This window comes from Thamnophis sirtalis, unplaced genomic scaffold (assembly GCF_051295495.1).
Source record: "Thamnophis sirtalis isolate CommonGarterSnake01/CBP01778 unplaced genomic scaffold, rThaSir2_p1.2 scaffold_14, whole genome shotgun sequence".
NCBI classification, from domain to species: Eukaryota; Metazoa; Chordata; class Lepidosauria; order Squamata; family Natricidae; genus Thamnophis; species Thamnophis sirtalis.
The window spans coordinates 26987766-27014235 of NW_028261394.1; the positions used below are offsets into that span (position 1 = coordinate 26987766).

At 43.7% G+C, this 26470-nt stretch overlaps 1 protein-coding gene across 1 annotated transcript in view; it reads left to right on the forward strand.

Annotated features, from left to right (window-relative positions):
* Positions 1-1809: 1809 nt before the first annotated feature.
* DRC7 (dynein regulatory complex subunit 7) overlaps positions 1810-26470 on the forward strand; it is a 39851-nt gene continuing 15190 nt past the window's right edge. Inside the window, exons 1-10 of the mRNA XM_087701706.1 lie at positions 1810-1983; positions 6946-7120; positions 10732-10857; positions 12841-13035; positions 16462-16620; positions 17284-17502; positions 18432-18560; positions 22260-22332; positions 23429-23557; positions 24489-24617. Coding sequence (XP_087557832.1) covers positions 1841-1983; positions 6946-7120; positions 10732-10857; positions 12841-13035; positions 16462-16620; positions 17284-17502; positions 18432-18560; positions 22260-22332; positions 23429-23557; positions 24489-24617 — 1477 coding nt within the window. The 5' untranslated portion in view covers positions 1810-1840. The remainder of the gene's footprint in view (positions 1984-6945; positions 7121-10731; positions 10858-12840; positions 13036-16461; positions 16621-17283; positions 17503-18431; positions 18561-22259; positions 22333-23428; positions 23558-24488; positions 24618-26470) is intronic.

The following is a 26470-nucleotide window of genomic DNA, read 5'->3' on the forward strand; positions in this document are numbered from 1 at the left end:
ATGAACAAGAAGATATCATGGAAGAAAGAGAGATTGAAAAAGAAAAACACTTAGATGATTTCACTGGGTTTTACGATGTCTCACAAAAAGTAGACAAGGGGTCCCCCAAAAAGGAAAAATTAAAACAACAAAGAAGGGAATAGTGGGGAACGATTGTAAGAAAACCTGGGGAAAGTTACCAGAACAATAAAATTAAAAGGGAGAAAAAAAGTGGGAAGAAAAAATATAGGAATTACAAAAATAAGGGGAAAAAAGGAGCTACTTTGAACGGTTGGAAAGAAGAAAATATAAAAGAAGTGAAATTCCTGAGAGACCAAGAGAAAATGGTTAGGAAATGAGGAAGGGAAAGAAAAGGATTTACTAGTCGAAAAAGTGAAATGTGTTAATATTCTTAATGGTATGTGACTAATTATGTGAGGGAATTATATTAATATTATTAATTGTGGATAAGTGAAATGCTTACTAAATAAAAATTGCTTTTGAGGATATATGCTTATCTACAGTAAAATAGATGGAAATGAAATGATAAATCTGGTTAACTTTGGGGGTAATGATGATACTGTTTATGTATTTAAGAAGAAATTAAATTTAAGATGGAGGATATGGAAATGAAATAACAAGGCTGAAATTGGAAATGGAAATATGATGTAAAATGAGCTATGTAGACGAGAAGATGTTAAAGGGGAAAGCCCAGGCAACACTTTCTTTATAAAATAATTTATAAAGAAATAAAATAATAAAATATATAAATATAAAATAATAAAAAAATCAAGGAGACAAGCAACTTAGAACTGAGGAGAAATTTCCTGATAATAAGAACAATTAATCAGTTAAGTGAATCTGATTTCCCTATGGACTTCGCTTGTCAGAAGGTCACAAAAGAGGATCACCTGAGCCTGGAACATTGCAACAGTCATAAATTGGAGTCAGTTGCCAAGCGTCTAAATTTTGATCACATGACCATGAGGATGCTACAGCAGTTGTAAGTGTGAAAAGTGGTCATAAGTCACCCTTTTCAGTGCTGTTGCAAGTTTAAACAGCCACTAAATGAACTGTTTTAAATTGAGGACTACCAGTACATCTATTTTCTGTAGAATAGAATAGAATAGAATAGAATAGCAATAAGAGTAGAGTTAGAGTAGAGTAGAATAGAACAGAAGAGAACAGAACAGAACAGAACAGAATAGCAATAAGAGTAGAGTAGAATAATAATAGAATAGAGTAGAGTAGAATAGAATAGAATAGAATAGAATGGAATAGAATAGAATAGCAATAACAATAGCAATAAGAGTAGAGTAGAATAAGGATAGGATAGGATAGGATTCGATAGGATAGGATAGGATAGAATAGAGCAGGAAGGGACCTTGGAGGACTTCTAGTCCAGCCCCTTCTCAAGGAGGAGATCCTATACCATTTCAGACAAGTGATTGTCCAATCTCTTCTTAAAAACCTTCAGTGATGGAGCACCCACAATTTCACTGGTTAATTGTCCTCCCTGTTAGGAAGTTTCTCCTTAATTCCAGGTTGCTTCTCTCTTTGCTCTGTTTCCAACCATTGTTTCTTGTCCTGCCCTCCGGTGGTTTGGAGAATAATTTTACCCCCTCTTCTTTGTGGCAGCCCCTCAAATATTGATGCCATACCATCAAATACCAGGCTGTCTCAAGAATTCTGGGAGTTGAAGTCCACAAGTCATAATAGGGCCCTTGTTCCCCACTCATGACATATTGAAGAATATATCCAGAGAATGGGAGACACTTTTTGTCCTGTAGGTCTCATTTTGCTTTCTATGACTTTGTCACCCAGGTTTTTTCAGAGACCCTGTGCTGTTGCGAGAAGCAAGATGCAGGGCCAAGAGGAAAAATCTGGATCTTCCCCAACGGGAGGCGAGAAAGACTTGCGAAGCTCTTCGAAGCTCACTGAGGAAGTCCAAGATCTGGAAAATCAGCTGTCACGGGTCAAAGTTATTGTTCCTAAAGCTATATGGTAAACAATACCTAACTTACTTTTGGGCCACGAAAGTTACTTAGTGCATTGACCCACTTTCTGGGTCAATTTGTACTTGAGTCTCGTAAATGGCCTGGAATTTCACAATGTGAAATTGATGAGCCCATTGTGAAAATGCAGACTGAAATTGATTATCACGTTAGGGAAATCTATGTTGAAATTTATTAACCCATGGTTAAAATCGACACAGAATTTGTGAAAATCTACATTGAAACATATTAGTTTATTGGTGAAAATCCATGTGGTGGGAAATTCCAGACAGAAATTTATTAACATGTTGAAAATATGCTAAATGGTTGATCTTGGTTAACCACCTTGTACAATCATGGATAACTATTCAAATTAAAGATGGGTGCAGTTGCCTCCTGCCTCACTCACCTTTTTAAAACAACTTCAATTAATTAAGTACTGGTAGTCTTGATTTTCAACCATAAACTGAGCCCAACGTTTCTGATGTTACATTAATGACACAATTGTTAAGTGAATCTGGATTCTCCCTTTGACTTTGCTAAATAAGAAGGCCGCAAAAGGGGATCACGGGACACCTGGACACAGCAACTGTCATAACTACGAACCAGTTGCCAAGCGTGTGAATTTTGAGCACATAACCATGGGGATGCTGCAATAGCCATACTTGTGAAAAAATGGTCATTACCCTATTTTTCGGAGTATAAGACGCACTTTTTTCCCTCAAAAAGAGGCTGAAAATCTGGATGCGTCTTATACACTGAATACAGCATTTTTTGCCTCCTGAAACACCAACCCCTTCACCAAAATGGCCATGCAGAGCCTTTAGGAGGCTTTCAGAGTGTTCCTGGGGCCTGGGGAGGGAAGAAATGAGCAAAAAACGGGCCATTTTCTGCCCCCGCCAGCCCCCAGCAGCACTCTATAAGCTTCCTAAAGGCTATCCATGCCCTTTTTGTGACAAAAAACGGGCCAATTTTTGCTTGTTTTTTTGGGGGGGGGGCTTTCCCAGGAGCACTCTACAAACCTCCTAAAGGCTATTCATGCCCTTTTTAAAACAAAAATGAGCTCGTTTTCACAAAAAATAGGCCGTTTTTGGGAGGTTTAAAGAGTGCAAAAACTTTTTAAAAAATTTTTTCCTCTTCAGAACCTTGCTGCATCTTATACTCTGGTGCGTCTTATATTCCGAAAAACACATTAGTTGCTTTTTTTTAGTACTGTTGTAACTTTGAACAATCACTGAGTGAATCATCGTGTCAGAATTCCAAGTAACACCCCTAACGCATTGGCATTGGGCCTACAGGCCTGCTACGTTGTAAGTTAAGGACCACCCCAGGAGTGGGTTCCTGCCAGCATTAGCTCTGATTTGGTGCGCAAAAAAGCGTGATTTTGCATTTGCGCCTAAAAAGGTCTGTACATGTGCACAATGTTGGAAAAGGGGGGGAAATTAAATTTTTGCAATGAAGATTGTTCTGCGCATGCCCAGAACCGAAAATCAAGATGACGTCACCGCCGATAGAACCGGTTTGAGGGTGTAGCAGGCCACGTTACTACCTATTCAGCAGAACCGGTCTGAACCACTAGGAACTCATCTCTGGACCACCCGTAGTTAGCCATAGTTTAGCCTTGTTTATTGGCCAAAAAACCAATCCGGGAGTTAGTTTCTGGTGTCGTGTGTCCTCTGTCTCAGGAATTTTAGTTCGGTTAACCATCAGAAAGCGTACTATGAACATTAGTTCCAGTTACAATATTTTCTCTAGGATCAAATCCTTTGTATCTTTCTAGCTTTGCACCAGGGGTGGGTTCCTGCCAGTTCTAACCTCTTCTATAGAAGAGGTTCCACAAATCTACCGTGCCATTTAGAACCGGTTCCAGCTCCCTCCCCCCGCCCGCCTGTGCGCACATCATCAAGATGAAGACCGAGAGGAGGAATTCTGGGAGTTGAAGTCCACAAGTCTTAAAGCTGTCAAGTTTGAACACCCCTGGGGTTTTTTCCTAAAGTGTTAGGGGTGCAAGGGTCTTGTAACTTGACAGCTTTAAGCCTTGCACACTTCAGTGCCAGAGTTCCTGAGCCAACATGACTGGAGGAGGAATTCTGGGAGTTGAAGTCCACAAATCTTAAAGCTGTCAAGTTTGAACACCCCTGGTTTTTTTTTCTAAAGGGTTAGGGTGCAAGGGTCTTATAACTTGACAGCTTTAAGCCTTGCAGACTTCAATGCCAGAGTTCCTGAGCCAACATGACTGGAGGAGGAATTCTGGGAGTTGAAATCCACAAGTCTTAAAGCTGTCAAGTTTGAACACCCCTGGGTTTTTTTTCTAAAGGGTTAGGGTGCAAGGGTCTTATAACTTGACAGCTTTAAGCCTTGCAGACTTCAAATGCCAGAGTTTCTGAGCCAACATTTTGGTTGCTAAGCAAGAGCATTGTTAAGTGAGTTTCACCACATTTTACAAGTTGGCCACGCCCGCCCAGTCACATGGCTGTCAAGCCACTTCCACAAAGCAGGCCACACTTACAGAAGAGGTTCTAAAAATTTTTGAAATCCACCACTGCTTTGCACACAACATAGCAATAAATATCAATTCCCCAGACATTGAATTTTGAGTTCAGAACTTGTTTACAGATATGAAATAGCTGGATAATATGCTTTACTGCAGACAAGAATGAAACCATATCCATGCAAATTTGTATTTAATGCAGTACCCAGAAGTCAAAGTTGTTACAGTGGTACCTTGATACTCAACTGTTTTGAAACTCATCAAATTTGTTACTCAGTGCATTTTGATACAAATATTTTGTGCCAGTACTTATCGTTTGTTTGGTACTCAACACACAAGCTTGAACGTGTCGGTGTAGGCTGCCTTGTGACTCTCTATATTATTCCTTTTGGGAAAAAATTGTTTGATACTCCTCGTTTTTGGTACTCGTTGTGCCTCCCAGAACCAATGAGTATGAGGTACTACTGTAAATACCCAGTTTTGTGGACTGATCTTGTAACTAAAATTACTTATATGTTTAATTCTTTGTCACCTGAACCTCCTCATGGCACAAACACACTATTGGAGACATTTTTTTCCTGCCAAATCTTCATTAGATTTCTTTCCTCTCATCTCCAACCCTTCCATCAGGCATTGGTGTTAAAATAACACTTCCTGCCTTATTCTAACACACCTGAGGCCAGCATCAAAGTAGATATTAAGTTTCAATTTTACCAAGTTTGCAGCAGCACAGACAAACGATGCATCGCTCCAAATTTTTTGGACGTGCAAAACGATGCCATTCTTCTCAAAATTATGAATGAAAACTTGCACATGGATTCTTCGGTCTTGCTCATGTGCAGCCATGTAACTATGGCAGGCGCATGGCCCTGTAACATCTTTTTCCCCCACAAGTGAGACAGCCTGGGAATTGTGCTAAATTGCTTTTCCCTTTCTTCTGACCTCATTCCTGGCAGGCTCAAGGTGTGTGAAATCTCTGAAGTGTTATCACCTTTTAATTCTGGAAGCCAGGGCTACATGGGAACCAAATCAAGTGAGGCAGGAGAGCGATGGAAACCTATCTCATGCCAGCTGTTTTCTGCTGACTCAAGGATGGGTGAAGGTTGTTTAAACACGATAGCAGGGAAAGGCGCTTAGCTGAATTTCTCCGTTCTTATGCTGTAGGAACTTTTTTTTTAAAAAAACCTGTTATAAACTTCAGTGGAATTGCACTGTGATGGAACAGCACATTCAGTGCAGCACCTTGAACTATTCATGCTCAGAGAGAGTTCTCTTTCTAGCTTAAATAAAATGAAACAGATGCCACTTTTATAACAAAGTTATTCCCTGAAAACTCAGCAAATTGCTAGGTATCAGTACAGGTAGTCCTCAACTTATGACCACAATTGAAGCAAAAATTTATGTTGTTAAGGTATTTGTTAACTGCATTTTGCCCCATTTTATGACCTTTCTGGGATGCGGTGGCTCGGTGGCTAAGACGCTGAGCTTGTCGATCAGAAAGGTCGGCGGTTCGAATCCCTAGCGCCGCATAACGGAGTGAGCTCCCGTTACTTGTCCCAGCTTCTGCCAACCTAGCAGTTCAAAAGCATGTAAAAATGCAAGTAGAAAAATAGGGACCGCCAAAAATAATGAACTGCGCGGAAATGGTTAACTTAACTCTCAAACTTCAAGATAAAGAAGAAAAAGTATACTCTACACTTTGGGACAAATGGTATCAATGGTTAGGAATAACGAATGAAAGTAGAATATTGATAAATGTAAATATTAGGTTATAGGAATTATAAATGTAAAGAGGAAGTTGCAAATGAAAAACGAATGGAAAGTATGTAAGATGCTAAACAAAAGGGGACATACCGATGTCTTAGGAACGGGAAGAATGGATGTTGAACTTGATTTTTATATTTTGTTTTTTAAAAAGCATAATAAAAATTATGTATTAAAAAGAAAAAAGAAAAACAGGGACTGTTTTGGTGGGAAGGGAACAGCGTTCCGTGCACCTTCAGTGTTTAGTCATGCCAGCCACATGACCACGGAGACGTCTTCGGACAGCGCTGGCTCTTCGGCTTTGAAATGGAGATGAGCACTGCCCCCTAGAGTTGGGAACGATTAGCACATATGTGCGAGGGGAACCTTTATCTTTTATGACCTTTCTAGTTACAGTTGATAAGTGAATCATTGCGGTTGTTATGTTGATAGCATGGTTGTTAAGTGAATCTTGCTTCTCTATAGACTTGGCTTGTCAGGAGGTCACAAAAGGTGATCACCTGACCCCGGGACACTTCAACCGTCATAAATACGAGTCAGTTGCCAAGCATCTGAATTTTGATCGCATGACCAGAGGGATGCTGGAACAGTTGTAAGTGGTGATAAAACAGTCATAAGTCACATTTTCAGTGCCGTTGTAACTTTGAATCGTCACTAAACGAACTGTGGTAAGTGGAGAGCTACCTGTGTTTCCTTCTTTGTCTTTCCTGCACATAGTGAATTCGATTGGACCAACATTGACACAGCATACTTGCCCGAGTCCTACAAAACCAACACACCCAAGGAGCAGTTACTTCTGCAGGTGGCTGATAATTTTCATCGGCAGTACGCGCACCTCTGCCCAGACCGTGTGCCTCTCTTCCTTCACCCAATCAACGAATGCAACGTGGAGGTAAGTTGGGCAAAGAGCTCTAGAAAGGAACTTCCAATTGTCCCAAAAATCTATAAAGCCTTAGTAAGGCCACACCGAGAGTACTGCATCCTGTTTTGGTCACCACACTATAAAAAGAGATTGAAACTCTAGAAAGAGTGCAGAGAAGAGCAACCAGGATGCAACCAGGGGACTGGAGACTAAAACATACGGTGAATGGTTGCAGGAACTGGGCATGGCTAGTCAGAGAGGAGGGAGATCAAGCTATTTTCCAAGGGACCCAGAGGCCAGACAAGGAATAATGGATGGAAACTGAACAAGGAGAGATTCAACCTGGAAATAAGGAGGGATTTCCTGGCAGTGAGAACAATCAGCCCATGGAATAGAAGTTGCCTTCAGAGGTTGTGGGAGCTTCATCACTGGAAGCTTTCAAGAAGAAACTGGTCTGCTATCGGTCAGAAATGGTGTATGGTCTGCTTATGCGAGGGATTGGACTAGATGACCTACAAAGCCCCTTCCAACTCTGTTAATCAATGTATTAAATCTGGAAGCGGCAGTTTGATGAATAGGCTGAGAATGGTCTGCTAGAAATGATTATAATAGAGTAACACAGACCATCTGGCATTCTGGACAAATGCTTGTCCGACCTCTTGTTAAAAACCTCCAGTGTTGGAGCAGAACTTCTAATCCACTAAATATTTTTTTCTCACTGTTATGAAATTTCTCCTTAATTCTAGGTTGTGTCTTTCCTTGATGTCTGTGGCGATTCTTGGCCATCCAGTTTATTGTTGCCTCAAAGGTGTTCTTTTTTGTCTTCAAATGGCACCTGGACTGTTTTATTTCTTGAGAAGGAAGAAGGAAACATTTTGCTTCTCATCCAAGAAGCTTCATCAGTTCTGCTAGTTGGGGGATGGAAGGAGAGGTTCTGATAGGATGGTGTGTGTGTGTGTGAGACAGAGACGGAAGGAGAAATGGAAGGATTGTATTTCTTTGCTCTCATCTGGTCATTAGCACTCTTCCTGAGAGCTCTTGAAGTCACTTGGGGGTTTACCTGTGCCCTCGGGGTCACCTGAATTAGAGTGCAATTGTTTGTGGAATCTTCTTGGAACTGCTGCTTCTTCTAACTTCTTCAGCACCTATTATTCCATCGCCCTGCTATGAGAACTAATAAAGCTTCTTGGATGAGAAGCAAAATGTTTTCATCATAGAATAGAATAGAATAAAGTAAACTAGAGTAGAGTAGAATGGAATGGAATGGAGTAGAGTAGAGTAGAGTAGAGTGGAGTGGAGGAGTGGAATGGAATGGAGTAGAGTAGAGTAGAGTGGAGTGGAGTGGAGTGGAGTGGAGTGGAGTGGAGTGGAGTGGAGTGGAGTGGAGGAGTGGAATGGAATGGAGTAGAGAGTAGAGTATAGTATAATAGAGTATAGTATAATAGAGTATAGTATAGTATAGTATAGTATAGTAGAGTAGAGTAGAGTAGAGTAGAGTAGAATGGAGTAGAGTATAATAAAGTAGAGTAGCGTAGAAGAGAAGAGAAGAGAATAGAGAATAGAGAATAGCATAGCATAGCATTGTCCAATCTCTTCTTTAAAAGTTCTTCTTCCTTAAGGAAAAAAAAATCTGTCCAGTTGCCTTTTGAAGAAAGAAAAAACAGCACAGTTGAGTTGATGTTTCCATCTGTTATTTCATGGCCTGCCTTCAGGTGTTTTGGAGAACAAGTTGACCTCCCCCTCTGTGGCAGCCCTTCAAATATTGAAAGATTGCTATCATGTCACCCTAGTGTTACACTTGTGTGAAATCTCAGAGTAATTTCCAAGGGAAAGAAATGGCTATTCAACGGGTCGATGATGGCCAATTTTCCCTCTTTTGGCCAAAACAGAAATTGCATCTTACTTTTCTGTCCATAATTTGTCCTTACCACTCGTTTTCTTAGCGACCAATTCGTGGTGTCACCAGAATTATATCTGGAAAGTATGGGAGGCATGCCCATTTTGAAGGAAACCACTCTTCAATACCACAATTTAGCTATTTTCAAAGCTGTTACTTCCCCATCTCTCTGTGACATCCTTTTCTTTCTTTTTTTCTTTTTGCTTCTTGATCAGCTTTTAACAAAATAGAGGGAAACAAACTTCCATGGCCCCCTTGTTAGAAATGCAGAGGATTTTTAATGTAGCAAATCCAAGAACGGGATTTCCAGGAATTCTCAAAGGTGGTTTTCCCAGGAAATTTTTCCAGAAAATTAGTGTGTTTATAATAAATACCACAATCTTTTGCTGCTTGTCCTCCACATCCTCATTTGTAAAGTTCACCTCGATTATTTTATCTCTGAAAGGAAACTTTTATATTGGCTTATCTGTCGGCAAAGCGGGTGACCTCCCAGCTGCAAAATTATAATGGTGTAAAAGTTGCGCTCTGGCATTATCTGATCAGGATAAGCAGGCAATCTGTACATTCCTTCCTGGGATGAATGTCTGCATGTCATTTGCGAAATCTGCTCATCCTTTTTGTCTGGAGCGAGCAAAGAGCAAACAGCAGCTGGCCAACCTCTTTTTTAAAAATGTAACTTTTACATATTGTGAGTTGTTTTTTTAAAAATAAGCTCAATTATTTTGCAGAGTATCTAGAGCAGTGTTTCTCAACCTTGGCAACTTAAAGATGTCTGGACTTCAACTCCCAGAGTTCCCCAGCCAGCATTCGGACATCTTCAAGTTGCCAAGGTTGAGAAACACTGATCTAGAGTGTTATACTGACCTATAAAAACAGGAGATTTCCCTCTGAATTTGCTTATCTAGACACTTACAGGAAATTAACAAGTTGAAAAAGAATTTTAAACATCATTTTTTTAAAATGCCAAAGCACATGACCAGATTGTGAGATGATAAATGGTTAGAACAACCCATTTCGAAAAACCAAAGATTACCAAACAACCTATTAATTTTACCAAACCTTTTTGTTCAGGGTTTGGTTGATATTTTGGAAGCATTTATTTTTTTAGCCATGAAAATAGCCATTGTGTCACATCTGAGAATGTTTTGTTTATACGTTTTGATGCATAATATGGAAATGCTAGCTAGAGCTTGGCAACATTTTTAAAAAATGTTCTTCATCACACCTTTGTTATTTTTATAGGCGCAAACACACACAATGCTCCTTCTTCCTCCTATTTTCCCCACAGCCACAACCCTGTGAGGTGGATTGGTCTGAGGGAGAAGGACTTGGCTCAAAGTCACCCATCTGGATTTCATGCTTAAGGTGGGACTAGAAGTCCCAATCTAGTAATTGGTTCATAGTCACCTAGCTGGCTTTCATGCCTAAGAAAGGACTAGAAATCACCATCTCCTGGTGATTGGCCCAAAGTCACCCAGCCAGCTTTCATGGCTAAGGCGGACTAGAACTCACCGTGTCCTGGTGATTGGGTCAAAATCCCCAAGCTGGCTTTCGCACCTAAGGATGTTCTAGAACTCACAATCCCTTGATTTCTAGCCTTCCCCTCTAGACCAAATTGGCTTTCTGAGTTCAAATCTCAACCCCGTTGACATGGGATTATATTTCTGATGATCTTAGAGTCCTGATTGGTTGATTTACATTTGTTTTCTTTGTAAAAGTAACCCAATGGCTTTTTTGGTTGCAGAAATTTGTTAGCACAACAGTCCGGCCAACTCTGCTCCCTTACTCAGAATTATACAACTGGGATAGTGCTGCCCGTTTTGTGTCTGATTATCTCAACATGGAGCCTCTTCCTTCCCCACTAGCACCGGTAAGAAGTAGGACCTGCATGGGTGATGGGGGAGCTGACGCAAAGAAGAACTCAAAGCCATGTAGATGACCTTCCTCTTCAGTGTATCCTAATTAGAGATGGGTTCCTACCGGTTCGGACCGGTCAGCCAAAGTGGTAGTGGTATGCCAGTCTGAGTCGCAGAACCAGCAGTGACCCAGGCTGGCCACGCCCCTGAACTGGTTCCCCGGCTGCTGCTGCCATCATCTTTTTTTGGAGTTCTGCACATGCATGAGCAAAGCGTGCGCACGAGCAAACCAGCAGTAACACCAGCCAGAACCCACTCCTAATCCTAACCCCCTGGTCCAAGGCCCTTCACACATACTAGCATAAATACAGTGCCAACAGATGCGTCATTGGAAGATCTGAAAGACCAGGTTAAGGACACTGTCTTGGAGAAGGTCCATCTATGTGGTCACTACAAATTGCCATCCAATTCATGTCCCAAAGGTGCTTTTTTAAGAGGGAAACTGGACTTTCTTGGTTTTTCTTTGAAGACCTTTCACTTCTCAGCTGCTTCTTCTTTTTATTCAAAGAAGAATAAAAAAAATGTCCAGGTGCCTCTTGAAAAACCACCTTTGGGACAACCATGACCTGGATGGCTGAGAACCTCCATAGACACTGAATTCATAGCATATAATCAACCAATCAATTGATCATTTATTAACTGATATATTTTGTACACTTGTGTGTTTATTTTTTGTTGTACATCTCATGAACTAAAGTTGTATATTTATTGAATTAAATAAACTATGAGTGGTATATCAAAATATTTATTGAAGCATGGAGTTCTAAAACATTCACAGTGAAATCAGTAGTAATCAATAATAAAAATTGATAATACAGAGAACTAAAGTTGAATAGAATTCTTTATTGGCCAGGTATGATTGGACACACAAGGAATTTGTCTTTGGTGCAGATGCTCTCATAAAATGAAAAAAAGAAAAGAAAAAAGAGGGGGGGAGAAATACATTCATCAAGAATCATAAGATCCTAGTAATAGTCATAAGTTACTGTTCTGACGCCCTCCTCCATCCAGTAGCCAAAGCTGAGATGAGCTTAACTAGAATGTACTTTAATAGCAAGACCAAAATCTCGGTGGCTGAAAGCCAAGCAAACAAACAGATAATAGCAATAGCAGTAGACTTATATACCGCTTCATAGGCCTTTCAGGCCTCTCTAAGCAGTTTACAGAGAGTCAGCATATTGCCCCCAACAATCTGGGTCCTCATTTTACCCACCTCGGAAGGATGGAAGGCTGAGTCAACCCTGAGCCGGTGAGATTTGAACTGCTGACCTGCTGATCTAGCAGTAGCCTGCAGTGCTGCATTTAACCACTGCGCCACCTTGGCTCTTAAGATAAGGACCTTGGCAGCAACTCAGACAAACCTTGGCAGCAATCTAGCCTGCCACGTTAGTTATAACAGTTCTCTTTAGTAAATGCGTTGACTTCTGCAAGAGGGCCGTGTGCACAAGCAGTCTTTTTTATAGTCTGGAGAGGAGCCTAATGACCTCCTGTAATTGCGTAATTGTTCCTGATGCCTAGTAGCTCTTCGATGGCGTGCATCCAGGAACAACTCACTGCTGGCTTCTTGATCACTCTCCCTTATCTCCTCCCCACTGGTCCAAGGCTCAGGCGGCACCTGGTGGCCAACCAGTCTCTCTGCGCCCTGCTCGGAGTCGGAACCCTGTCCAGGATCCTCCACACCCGCCAGAGCCGACTCATAGGGCCCCTCGCTGTCAGAGTCTGGTGGCAGCTCCAATGGCTCCTGCTGGGCCACAACAGGTTACTAATAAGCAATTAAATTACATTCTGAGTTGGTGCAGAAAGAACATTCTTGGTTGTGCTTTTTTGATGACGTTTTTGACATTAGGTGTCTATTTTAAGTCTTGAGATGTGGTAGAACCTAGAAACTTGAAGTTGTAATCACAGCAGGTTGAAGGATGTGTGTCTTCTCTTTCCAGCCCTGCTACTTATGTTCACCAACAACCATCTTGAGGTACCAGCGAGGAAATTGCTTTGATTTTAGCGTCCTTTTATGCTCTCTGCTAATTGGAGCAGGCTATGATGCCTACTGCGTGAACGGCTATGCCACCAAGGACATCTGCATGATGGACGAGTCCAAGGAAGAGTGCCCACTCTTAATGAAGCCGGAAGAGGTGAGAATGGGACTGGAGTGGGATCCAGAGGCAGTTTGGCCTACTGGTTAATGCGCCAAGCTAGAAACCAGGACATGGTCAGTTCTAGTCCTGCCTCAGGCACGAATGCAAACTGGGTGATTTGGGGCCGATCACCAGGAGACTGTGAGTTCTAGTCCCACTTTAGGCATGAAAACCAGCTGGGTGAGTTTGGGCCAATCACCAGGAGACAGTGAGTTCTAGTCCCACTTTAGGCATGAAAGCTGGCTAGGTGACTTTGGGCCAGTTCCTCTCTCTCAGTCCAACTCACCTCGCAGGGTTGTTGTTGCTGTGGGGAAAATAAGAGGAGGAAGGAATATTAGGTAGGTTTGCGGCCTTGACTTACTTATGAGGGAATAAAAAGTGATTAATAAAATCTAACAAATAGAAATAAAAGAAATAATAATGGGGATGCTAGAAAGACAGAAGAAGAGAAATAGTGAGTGGACAGTTAAGTTAAGTTTGTACTTTGGTTTTAATTCTCCCCAAAATCCGGAGAAGTCCAGTAGCCTCTGATCCCCTGATCCCCTTTTGCAACCTTCTGACGAGCAAAATCAAGGTTCACTCAACCACCTTGTTGGCAACTTACTAATTTCAGTGTTTCTCTTAACAACCATGGCAAGAAAGGTCATACAGTGGGCAAAACTCAACTACCGTCTTGCTTAGCAACGGAAACTTGGGGTTCAGTTGCAGTCTTAAAGTTGTGGGCTCCTTGTACTTCGTCCTGGGTTTGAATCCTGATTTCAACCTTGTGATTTCAACTCTGCAGCTCACCAAAACTTCTGGTTTTTTTTCCAGGGATTGGTTTGTTGGGAAGGGTCCTACTAGACCTCTGATGATGAACCTATGGCACGGCTGCCACAGGTGGCATGCAGAGCCCTCTCTCTGGGCACGCAAGCTGTCGTCCCAGCTCAGCTCTACCGTGCAGCTGATTTTTCGGTCTCTGCCGTGCAGGGCACGTGCGGGAGACATGTGCGCATACATGCTGGGGGGAGCACACACAGGGGGTCATGCATGTTGGCTGAGCCAACATGGCTGGAGGAGGAATTCTGGGAATTGAAGTCCACAAGTCTTAAAGCTGTCAAGTTTGAACACCCTGGGTTTTTTTTTTTCTAAAGTGTTAGGGGTGCGAGGGTCTTGTAACTTGACAGCTTTAAGACTTGCACACCTCAATGCCAGAGTTCCTGAGCCAACATGACTGGAGAAGGAATTATGGGAGTTGAAGTCCACAAGTCTTAAAGCTGTCAAGTTTGAACACCCCTGGGTTTTTTTTTCTAAAGGGTTAGGAGTGCGAGGGTCTTGTAACTTGACAGCTTTAAGACTTGTGTGCTTCAAATGCCAGTTTCTGAGTCAACGTTTTGGTTGCTAAGCAAGGGCATTGTTAAGTTTCACCACATTTTACAAGTTGGCCACACCCACCCAGTCACATGGCCAGCAAGCCCCTCCCACAAAGCAGGCCACACCTAGAGAAGAGGTTTTAAAAAAATTTGAAACCCACCACTGACACACATGGACACTTTCGGCATGCAACAACAAAAAAATTAGCCATCACTGTACTAGACTCCACCTGTTTTGGGGCTACCATTGATTAATGTGACTCTGTTACAATTATTACACACACACACACACACACACACACACACACACACACACACACACACACACAGACCTGTTTTCAGGACTGGAAATGCAGCAAAAGTCCAATGGGTTCAACCTCATTTGGAAATCACAAAAAACCTCACAGAATTCCCCATCCCTCAAAGAACCCCAAAAGAAACAGGAACTCCCAGCTCTGCGTGCGAGTTCTGCAATTTCCCCCAGCCCACGCCACAGACTTCCTTTCTTCAAAAGTTAATTTCCAGGCCCTCCCTCACACACCCCCTTCTCACAAGTCAATTTGTGACCTTGGCATCCACTGCCTGCCAAGCCCTCGAGAGGGCAGCATCGTTTCAATTTGCATAGTGGAAAAGAAAGACAATTTTTCTTTTCCAAGGGCGCTTTGTGGTTGAATGGTATCACTGAGGATATTTTATAGTGATTTTTTTTATTGTTGTATAATTTAGATAATGCTTTCTATTGTTTTGATACAGTGGTCTTTGATTGATACAATGTGATGAAATTAATTCATATGATCAGTTAATTAAAGATTATTAACACTTTAATTTTAGATAACATATAACAGTGTTTCCCAACTTTGGCAAGTAGACGATGTTTAAACTTCAATTTGTCAAGTTTGAGAAACAGTGACTTAGACTATTGAGAAAGGAAGGAAGAGAGAAGGAAAGAAAGAGAGAGAGAAAGAGAGAGAGAGAGAGAGAGAGAGAGAGAGAAAGAAAGAAAGAAAGAAAGAAAGAAAGAAAGAAAGAAAGAAAGAAAGAAAGAAAGAAACCAGGAGTACGGACAGAAGAAAGGAAGGGAGATGGGAAGGAAGGAGAGAAAGAAAGAAAAAGAAAGAAAGAAAGAAAGAAAGAAAGAAAGAAAGAAAGAAAGAGAAAGAATGAAGGAAGGTGGGTGGGAGGGAGGGAAGGAGGGAGAAAGGAAAGAAGGGAGGGAGTGAAGAAGGAAAGAAAGAAAGAAAAAAGAAAGAAAGAAAGAAGGAAGGAAGGAAGGAAGGAAGGAAGGGAGATGGGAAGGAAGAAAGGAGAGAAAGAAAGAAAAAGAAAGAAAGAAAGAAAGAGAAAGAATGAAGGAAGGTGGGTGGGAGGGAGGGAAGGAGGGAGGAAGGAAAGAAGGGAGGGAGGGAAGAAGGAAAGAAAGAAAGAAAAAAGAGAGAAAGAAAGAAGGAAGGGAGATGGGAAGGAAGAAAGGAGAGAAAGAAAGAAAAAGAAAGAAGGAAGGAAGGAAGGTGGGTAGGAGGGAGGGAAGGAGGGAGGAAGGAAAGAAGGGAGGGAGGAAAGAAGGAAAGAAAGAAAGAAAAAAGAAAGAAAGAAGGAAAGAAGGAAGGAATTATTGCTGGAAACTAGCAAAACATTTAGTGAATTGTGGTCACATGACCACAGAACTCCATCATGGATCATGAAGCTGGCCTGCCTAACTTATGGTCACATGTCTCTGGGGAGGCGGCTTAACCATTGACAACAGCTGGGCATGTTTTATGGGTCGTAAAGCACCCATTCCCTGGCCATTGTAACTGTGAAAATGTCTGGTTGTTAAGTGAGGACTACTTGTACAAATGTAGGAAAAAAACAACAAATCAACGCAGTGACCAAGTCCAAGAGGTTTGGCCAATCCTGTCTCTGAGATGATGGCCAGGAGCAGAATATGCCACAATCCTTCATTTTGCATAATTAAAAACATTTGGGCTTCACCAACTCGACCAAAAGCAGACGTGTGTGTGTGTGTGTGTCTGTGTGTGTGTGAATAATTTCCAAAGATTGGATTAAAAACTGGTATTGTTGTTCTCCACAGGTCCAAGTCGAAGCCAAGAAGGAGAAGGCAAAGAAATACGCCACCAAGCCCCCGCGTGACCTGCGGAGCAAGTATGAGTTACGTCAGGAAGAGAAGCAGCGGAATAAAGAACAAGCTGCAGAAGACAAGAAACAAAAGGAGGAGGAAGAGAAGAAAGCCGTACGTAGTTTAGAAGAGACTTGTGGGTCTGGGGTGGCTGACTTGAGCCTTGTGGAAAGGCATCAAGAGATCAAGAGGCAGGTGACAACTCGGCCCTGAAGAAACGGGGTTAAAAGCATTGCAGATCCCTCCCTCCCTCTCCCTCCTCCCTTCTCTCTCCACAATATAAAAAAAAAGATGTTGAGACTCTAGAAAGAGTGCAGAGAAGAGCAGCCAAGATGATGAGGGGACTGGAGGCTAAAATATACGATGAACGGTTGCAGGAACTGGGCATGGCTAGTCTAGTGAAGAGAAGCACCAGGGGAGGCAGGATAGCAGCCTTCCAATATTTGAGGGGCTGCCACAGAGAGGAGGGAGATCAAGCTATTTTCCAAGACACCCAAAGGCCAGACAAGGAATAATGGATGGAAACTGACCAAGGAGAGATTCAACCTGGAAATAAGGAGGAACTTTCTGACAGTGAGAACAATCAACCCATGGAACAGAAGTTCCCTTCGGAAGTTGTGGGAGCTTCATCACTGGAGGCTTTCAAGAAGAGATTGGACTGCCATTTGTCAGAAATGGTGCAGGGTCTCCTGCTTGGGAAGGGGGTTGGACTAGATGACCTACAAGGTCCCTTCCAACTCTGTTAATCCGTTCTGTTCTCTCTCTCTGCTGCTGCAGCTGGAGGAGAAGCCAATACCGGACCGTCTTCAGGGTCTGCGCGTCCATGCCTGGGTGCTCGTTCTCTCCGGCAAGCGGGAAGTGCCTGAGAGTTTTTTCATTGACCCTTTTACTGGAAAAAGCTACAGTACTGTTGACGATCACTTCCTGGGCATTGAGAGTCTGTGGAATCATCGGAATTATTGGATCAACATGCAGGACTGCTGGAATGGTTGCAGGGTAAGAGTTTGTCTGGGCCTTCCTACTCAGAGGAATCTCAACTTTCTTTTTTAATTACAAGCCATAAATCAGAACCCCAAACTCAGAGCCCTAAGGCTGAAAGGGACCTTGGAGGTCTTCTAGTCCAGTGTTTCTCAACGTTGTCAACTTGAAGATGTCTGGACTTCAACTCCCAGAATCCCCCAGCCAGTGAATGTTCATCCAATTTCATGGTACACATAATGTGCATTGACAATAAAGGCATGATTAGATCAAGTCTATCACATAGAGGAGACATGATAGCAGTCTTCCAATATTTCGGAGGCTGCCCCAAAGAAGAGGAAGTCAAACTATTCTCCAAGGCACCTGAGGGTAGAACAAGAAGCAATGGGTGGAAGCTAATCAAGGAGAGAAGGAACTTAGAACTGAGGAGAAATTTCCTGACAGTTACACAGTTTCCTACTAATTAACTACTTGCCTCCAGAAATTGTGAATGCTCCAACACTGGAAGTCTTTAAGAAGATGTTTGATAGCCATTTGTCTGAAGTGGTGCAGAGTTTCTTGCCTAAGCAGGGGGTTGGACTAGAAGACCTCCAAGGTCCCTTCCAACTCTGTTATTCTATTCTATTCTTATTCTATTCTATTTTATTCTTATTCTACTCTATTATAGGATAAAATGTTTTGTAATTAAGACATGAGCAAAATCCCAGAAGTTACTACTTTTCAACTTCTTGTTCTCATTCTATTGAAAAGCTACTCCAGATGTTCTGTTGAAAAGGACAGAGCCCAGGGAAGTTGGGAGCTGACCCCTGCAGACCCCTCAAGAGCCTTTTGGACGAGGACAGAAATCCTGCCTTTTAACAACCTTAAGGGGCGAGCTGCTCAGGTGATGTTGGTCTGGACAGAACTGTTTCTTGTAGAGAATTCACTGAGATCTGTTTTCCGTCTAGGATCTCCTGTTTGATCTCGGGGACCCTGTGCGATGGGAATTCATGCTCCCCAACAGCGACAAACCTTTATTGTCCCTGCCAGAAATGGAGGAGGAGGAAGATCTGGGTGAAGACGAAGTGGAAGATTTGGTAAGGTCTGGGACTCCCGATACTAATGGCTTGGCTGCTGAGTTAGTGCAAACCACCTATCCAGATCACTTAAGCAGAACAGAGCTGGAAGGGACCTTGGAGGTCTTCTAGTCCAGTGGTCCCCAACCTTTTTATCGCCGCGGACCAGTCAGCCTTTGATAATTTTACCGTGGCCCGCTGAGCACGCGCAGGGGTGGGGGGGCGTTGTTCGCGACCCTGCGCCCCTGCCTGCCCACCCCCTCCGCCCACAGGGCTCCCGCGAAGCGGTTCTGGGCACTAGCCCAGAGGGCGGTCATTGGTCGGCGTCCTTCAGAGGTGCGGGGAAAGGTGCATGAGCCTGTTCAGGGTGTCCAAGTTCCGGCACGCCGAGGCCAAAGTGGCCCGCAAGGAGGTGGGTGGGCGGGCGTAGTCGTCAGCCGTGCTTACCTCCGGATCGTCTCCCCGGTGAACCACCGCCCCCATCTGCCGGGACGGGCGGCGGTTCCCTCCTCGCCCCCTCCCCACGGTGGGCTCCATGGGGAGGAAGGGAGCGGCTCTGCCCTCGGCCTCTCGGCGATCCCACTGAAGAGGAACGCCGGCGCTTCCGGAGGCCCGCCTGGCTGCCGGCTGAGCCGTGCTCGCGTGGGCGCCTCCCGAGACACGGTCAGGCCTCGCCAAGGGGAGCCGCGGCCGCCCTCCCAGCTACTTCTTGGCCGCGGGGCAGCTCCGACGAGCCGAAGGGAAGTCGCCGGGACTGCATCCGGGGAAGCCTCGCCCTGCAAATTAGCCAGTCGGGGGGCGAGCAAGGCGGCTTCCCCAAGAGCCCCTCGCTGCGATGAGGCTGGCTGGGCTGGGACCGTATGCCCGCTGCCAACTGGGCTGGGGCCGCTCGGCAGGTGCCTTGTCGCTTTCGCTGCAGCCGGAAAGCGGAGCTGCCGGGGTTTGCAGGCCATGCAGCAGCGGGGGATGCGCCGAGCATTGCATGTGGCGAAGCCGGAGCCCTGGCTAGGGAGGGCGGGTTAGCCCTCCTCTCGGCACCGGAAAAAGCTTCGAAGAGCCTCTTCAAGCGGAGCCGCCTTGGCCGCTGAAGCTTCCGGCTGCAGAGGAAGCGCCCGAAGGGCTGTTTCTGCGAGGCTCCCGTTCTCTGCGTTGATGCCTGTTTTGTTCTCGGGGCTTCCGTTTCCCCGCAGCGGGGCCGCCTGGGACAGCGAACACCCGGCTTCCGCGGCCCGGTGCCAGGTACTCCACGGCCCGGCACCGGTCCGCGGACCGGGGGTTGGGGACCACTGTTCTAGTCCACTCCATCTGCTCAAGCAGAAGACCACATTTGAGACAAGCGGCTGTCCAGTCGCTTCTTTAAAACGTCCAGTGATATCTTGGACTGCACAGAAATGGACAGACTTAGAAGATTAAACAGAAAGAAGATACAGAATACTTACCAAACATGGAATTTATTTTATCAATGGCTGGGGGTGGGGGGAAGGGTAAATATTAGGAATATAATTTGTATTCTTAAGCAAATAAAACAACCTAGACAACCCGAAGTTTATTAAGCACTAATTAAACGTAATAGTAGAAAATTAATAAACCTTTAAAAAAAAAAACCTCCAGTGATGAAGCACCCACAATTTCTTTTTTTTTATCAAAAAGTTTTTTATTAAACATAAATTAAAACATTGGACACAGTGTAAATCGTCCTGGCAGAATCTATGCCATCCATGCTAAGATATTCAGTTATAATTGCAGCCACCCTGTTTGTTTGTTTTTTTTACATTTGATCCCTATCGTATTCACAAAAAAGAAAAAAATAACCTATTTCCAGCCGTGTTCATTTGTATTTATCTTGTACATTCTTGCGTTTATCATTTCCTACATAATTCTAGTCTCCATTCTATGAATCTTGGCTCGAGGCTGTTAGGGCCTGGATGGGGGTTAACAAGCTTGTACTCAATCAGGATAAGACCGAGTGGCTGGTGTGTTTCCCTCCCACTAATTGGCCAAGTTTTCCATCTCTCAGGCTGGGGGGGTCAAACAGTACGCCCCTCAGACAGGGTTCGCAATTTGGGAGTCCTCCTGGACCCACAGCTGACTTTTGAACACCATCTGTTGGCTGTGACCAGGGGGGCATTTGCCCAGGTTCGCCTGGTGCACCAGTTGCGTCCCTACCTGAACCGGGAGGCCCTCACAACAGTCACTCGTGCCCTTGTGACCTCTAGACTGGACTACTGCAACGTGCTCTACATGGGGCAGCTCTTGAAGATCATTCGGAGACTTCAGCTTGTCCAGAATGCAGCCGCGCGAGTGATCGTGGGTGCACCTCGGTTCACCCACATAACACCTATCCTCTGCGAGCTGCACTGGCTGCCTATTGGTCTTCAGATACGCTTCAAGGCGCTAGTCGTCACTTATAAAGCCCTTCATGGTATTGGACCTGGGTACTTGAGAGACCGCCTGCTGCCAATTACCTCCAATAGACCGATCAGATCCCACAGATTAGGCCTCCTCCGAATACCATCCACCGGCCAATGCCGACTGGCGACTACTCGGAGGAGAGCCTTCTCTGTGGCTGCTCCGACCCTCTGGAATGAACTCCCCGTGGAGATTCGAACCCTCACCACCCTCCAGGCCTTCCGCAAAGCCCTTAAAACCTGGCTATTCCGACAGGTCTGGGGCTAAAGAGCTTCTGCCCCCCTTCTCGAATGGTATGATTGTTGTGTGTTTTTAAATTTTGTATTGTTTGTTTGTCTTTTTATCCCCTGTTTGTACCTCCTTTCCCTGATTGAGTTGTGAGCCGCCCTGAGTCCCCTTTGGGGAAAAGGGCGGCATATAAATGAAATAAATCCTAATCCTAATCCTCATGGCTGTTTTGGGCTTTCCCTTTTATATTCCAACCATCGATAAAATTTATCCCAGAGCTTATAATATTCTGATTCATCTTCCATTCCCATGTCAATTTATCCATTTCAGTGCAGATCAAGATTTTCCTAATTATTTCCCCTTCATGTGGACTTTCCCTGTTTTTCCAATTCTGGGCAAAGACCATTCTTGCTGCTGTGATAATATGTATTGTTAGAAAGATAACCCTCTTGTTGTATTTCTTGTTTATAATTCCCAAGAGAAATAGTTCCGTTGTGAATTCTATTTCCTCTTCAGTTATCGCTATCAACCACTTTTGGATATTCTGCCAGTATATTTTGGCTCTTTGGCACGACCACCATGTATGGTAGTACAAAGCACCCACAATTTCTGAAGGCAACCTTTGTTCCACTGGTTCCATTGTCTGAAATGGTAGAGTCTCCTGCTTAAACAGGGGGTTGGACTCAGAGTGGGTTGCTCCCAGTTTGGCCCGGATCAGGCAAACCGGTAGTAGCAGCGGCAGGAGGCTCTGCCCATGTGCCCGCAGGAGCAAACTGGTTGTAAAATAGCAATCCACGACTGGTTGAACTAGAAGACCTCAAAGATTGATTGATTGAATCTTGCACCGATAGCTTCATCAATGTCAAAAGTCAAGGGCAAAAAGCATGGGTCATCTCTCTTTCTTCTGTCATGCCTTATTGCCATAAAGGTAGCCTACCAATATTAGTAGAAAGTTTCTGAAAATAAAGCAATAATTTCTGCTCAGAAAGATAATTTAGGCTGCCAAATGCAGAGCAGGAGTTAGATAACCTAGGCTTTGGTAGATGTACATTCTCGCAAGCCTTGTTTCTTTCTTCCTGGTAGATGAAGGAAGAAGAATCAAAGACTTTTGACATGCCTGCATCGTGGGTGGAACAGATCCACATATCTCCCAAAGGTATTCTTGGTTTTTTTCCATCTTGACTTGTCTTCAGTAGACAAGCTTGGCGAGGAAGTGATAGCAATATGATCCAACCATCTTAGAAGGCATCAGTTTGTAACAAACTGCCTATAATTGCAGGGAGCACATAACTAAGGATCTTTTCCTTCTCCTCCCCCTCCCCCTCCTCCTCCTTCCTCTTCTTCCTCTCCTCCTCCTCTCCTTCTCCTCCTCCTCTCCTCCTCCTCTCTGAGGTAGCTTCTCGGCAATTTAAGAGACCTTAGAAAAGAAATCTGGGATGAACCTTAGAAGAAAGTCATCATGTTGACCTCACCTGCTAGATTCCAGGGGAAGGTGATCTTTAGCACTCATGGTTTTATGAAGGGAAGGATCAGGGCTGGGGTTGAGGTTAGGGTTAGGGTTGGGATAGGTTCAATATTTGGGATCCAAAGAAGAGGTTGGATTATGGAAGAACTAATTATAGTAAGGTAGAAAAGTTCAATATGGCTTCTCAGGCCAACAAAATATGAAGTCCATGTGTCAACATTCCAAGTAGTGCACCCATGGAAAGCAGAACTCCGAGGCAGGTAGATTCCTCAAAGGACAATTTTATTGGATACATCACATTGGCACAACTGGTGAAAACTTCCATGGTTTTCACTTAATTAAAAGAGAAAGTTTTTCCCCTTCCCCAAGTCATCAATCACATGGTCCAATCGAGGTGCTGACCAGTTGCTTGTTTACTTTGCTCCTCCTCTCCCAGCCACCTGTTGGAATGACCTTGGTTCCCACAGGAAAACTGCAAAACTCCAGCTAACTATTTCCCTCCCCCTCCCACCTAGCGGCAATCCTGAAGCCTCAAAGCCAGGTGCGCTTCATGGTTGTCACCATGCATGCAGACAACCTGGTAAGTAGATACTCAACCAAACCAGTCTGTCACACATTTGGAGTCAATCAGGCATCCAAAGTGCTGCTTGGTTGGCACTTAACCATCAGACCAGCACTGTTGATAGTCAGGAAAGAAATAAATTATATTCCATCAATATTTGGAGAACCTCAGCTTCTCATTCTCACCATGTATGGATATCAACGTCTTCTCTGTTTTTATCTCTAGAATTTGAGACTCGCTGTCCTCAAGGCAAGAAACTGATTCAATATAAGAATGCCAAGTTGGAGAAATGGGCCCCATATCTTAATGCCAATGGCCTAGTCACCCGGCTGACACTGTATGAAGATCCAGATTGTAAGTAGGTTGAAGACCCTTTGGGAGAAGAGGCACATTCGGTTTGATGTAATGTTTGGGGATAATTCTCTATTTGCCTTATAATGTTTTTTATTAAAAGTTTTAAAAATAATAAAGGATAATACACACCGAATTTAGAAGAAAATGAGAAAAGGAAAAGAAAAAAAAGAATAGAAAGTGCAAAGAAATGAAGTGGAAAGGAAGGAAGGGGGAGAGAGAGAAAGAGAAAGAAAGAGAGAGAGAGAAAGAGAGAGGGAGGGAGGGAAAGAAAGCAAGAAAAAAGAAAGAAAAAGAGAGAGAGAAAGAAAGAGAGGGAGGGAGAGAAAGCAAGAAAAAAAAGAGAGAGAGAAAACAAGAAAGGAAGGAAGAAAGGAAGGGAGGGAAGGAGGCAGACAAAGGAAGGAAGATGGAATTTAGTTCCTATCAGGAATGAAATTCTTGGCCCTTTAGACTTGAGATGATCTTATAAGACTTTAAGTCTTGTGGACTTCAACTCCCAGAATTCCCCAGTCAATTCATTGGAAGACTGCTATCGTGTCTCCCCTGGTCCTTCTCTTCACTAGACTAGCCATGCCCAGTTCCTGCAACCGTTCTTTGTATGTTTTAGCCTCCAGTCCCCTAATCCTTTTGGTTGCTCCTCTCTGCACTCTTTCTAGAGTCTCAACATCTTTTTTATAGTGTGGTGACCAAAACTGGATGCAGTACTCTAGGTGTGGTCTTCCTAAGGCTTTAAAGAGTGGTGTTAGTATCTCTTGATCTTGATTGTATCCCTCTGTTAATGCAGCTTAGGATCGCATTGGCTATTTTGGCTGCCTCTGCACACTGCTGACTCCTATTTAACTGGTTGTCCCCTTAGATTCCAAGATCCCTCTCACAGTTACTGCTATTAAGCCTGTTTTCCCCCAATCTATTCTTCTCTTTCCACCATCAGATACCAAGGTGCTTGAAGTGAAAGAGTGGTTTAAGAACCGTGAAGACAAGTTGGACATGCGAGAATTGAATAAGCAAACCAACATCATAGCAGAGCAATTCGTACCTGGACACGCCCTGGGCCTGAAAGGTACAACGAAGGCCCTTGATTCTTGGCAATTCTTGGCGATTCTTGCCTGGGCATCCCTTCCTTCCCGTTTATTATTTGATTCTCTATATCCCATCTTTATTACTTTATAAATTACTAGGGTGGCAATCTACCAGACACAAAAAATTAGGAGCCAGGATGGAGTTCAAAAAATAATATGAATGTATTTCATACTCTATTCACAAGAACCTGATCTACTAAGGCAAATTATAACGTGTGTCATATATCCTATTCACAAGAACCTGATCTACTAAGGCAAAGTAGAACCTCCCCAACAGTGAACAGACTTCCAGGGGGCCTGGATGTAGGTCTTTTATGGTGATTCCAAACTAATGGTGCATTTGACACTGCCCTTGGGCTCAGACTGGTCATCTCATACACACATTTGCTAATACTCCTTCCTCCACTTGTTTTTCCCGCAAAAACAAACCAGTGAGGTGGGTTGGGCTGAGAGAGAGTGAGAAAGAGAGAGAAAGTCATCCAGTTGGATATTGGGCCTAAGGCAGGAATAGAACTCACTGTCTCCTAGAGATTGGCCCAAAGCCATCCAATCAGCTTTTATGCTTCAGGTGGGACTAGAACTTACCATCTCCTGGTGATTGTCCCAAAGTCACCCAGGTGTCTTTCATGCCTAAGGTGGGACTAGAACTGAGATGGTTGCTAAATTAGATTTATCAATATTTGCAGTCTTCTTTTGTCATAAGGGACGTGGTGGCTCAGTGGCTGAGATGCTGAGCTTGTCGATCAGAAAGGTTGGCAGTTCGGCGGTTCGAATCCATTGCGCTGCGTAACAGAGTGAGCTCCCATTACTTGTCCCAACTTCTGTCAACCTAGCAGTTCTAAAGCACATAAAAAATGATACAGTACAGACAAATGGAGCTGGCATTAAGAGTAAGGGGGCTGCGTGAGGATAAACAGGAGAACCTGAAACAGATTCTTTCAGAAGCTTTTGATTGTCTGGTGGGAAGGCCGGGGTCTAAGTTTGACTGGCAAATCGATAAAGTCTATCGCGTTAACTCTTGGGTGGCAAAGCAGAAGCAGCTTCCTCGAGATATAGTTATATACCTCACTACAAGAGAGCTAAGAAACACGATATTACAAGAGTCTTATAACACTAAGCTCCGAATTGGGGGTCAGGATTTGACTGTTTTGAAAGAGATACCACCTCAAATGCTAAGAGCCAGGAGAGACTATGCTTTTTTAGTGGAAGAACTCAGAAACCATCAGATACAGTACAGATGGGATGCACCATTTGGTATTATATTTACATTTGATAGGCAAAGATATGGTCTCAACTCAGTATGGAAAGCATGAGATTTTTATTACAATATTTTGAAGGCGGGACACCATGCACCATCTGGACCTGGAGAAAGACCACAAGAAGGACAAGACAGACAGCAAACCATACAACTACCAGATAAGATGGACCATATCTCCCCCCTAGAAGTGCAAGGTGTCATGGAACAAAGACCTAGTCGTATGACTACTAGACGAATGGAAAAACAAGCTAAACGACAACAACCTCAACAATCACCGGCCATCGATCAAGGAGTTATAGTAACGTCCAGAAGCCGTGGGAGGAGCTAGGCCAAAGGTTAAACAGGCCATGCAAGAGGCTCTAAAAAAGCTTCAGGTAACCAAAGATGACAACTAAGATTTTAACATGGAATGTCAATGGACTGAATTCTCCACAGAAGAGAAAGAAAATATTTCACTATCTTAAACAGTTTAAGAACGACATAATTTGTTTGCAAGAAACTCATATTAAATCAACTGATCAAAAATATCTGATCAACCCAAAGCTTGGTCAACATTTTGTAACTTCTGCTATGGAA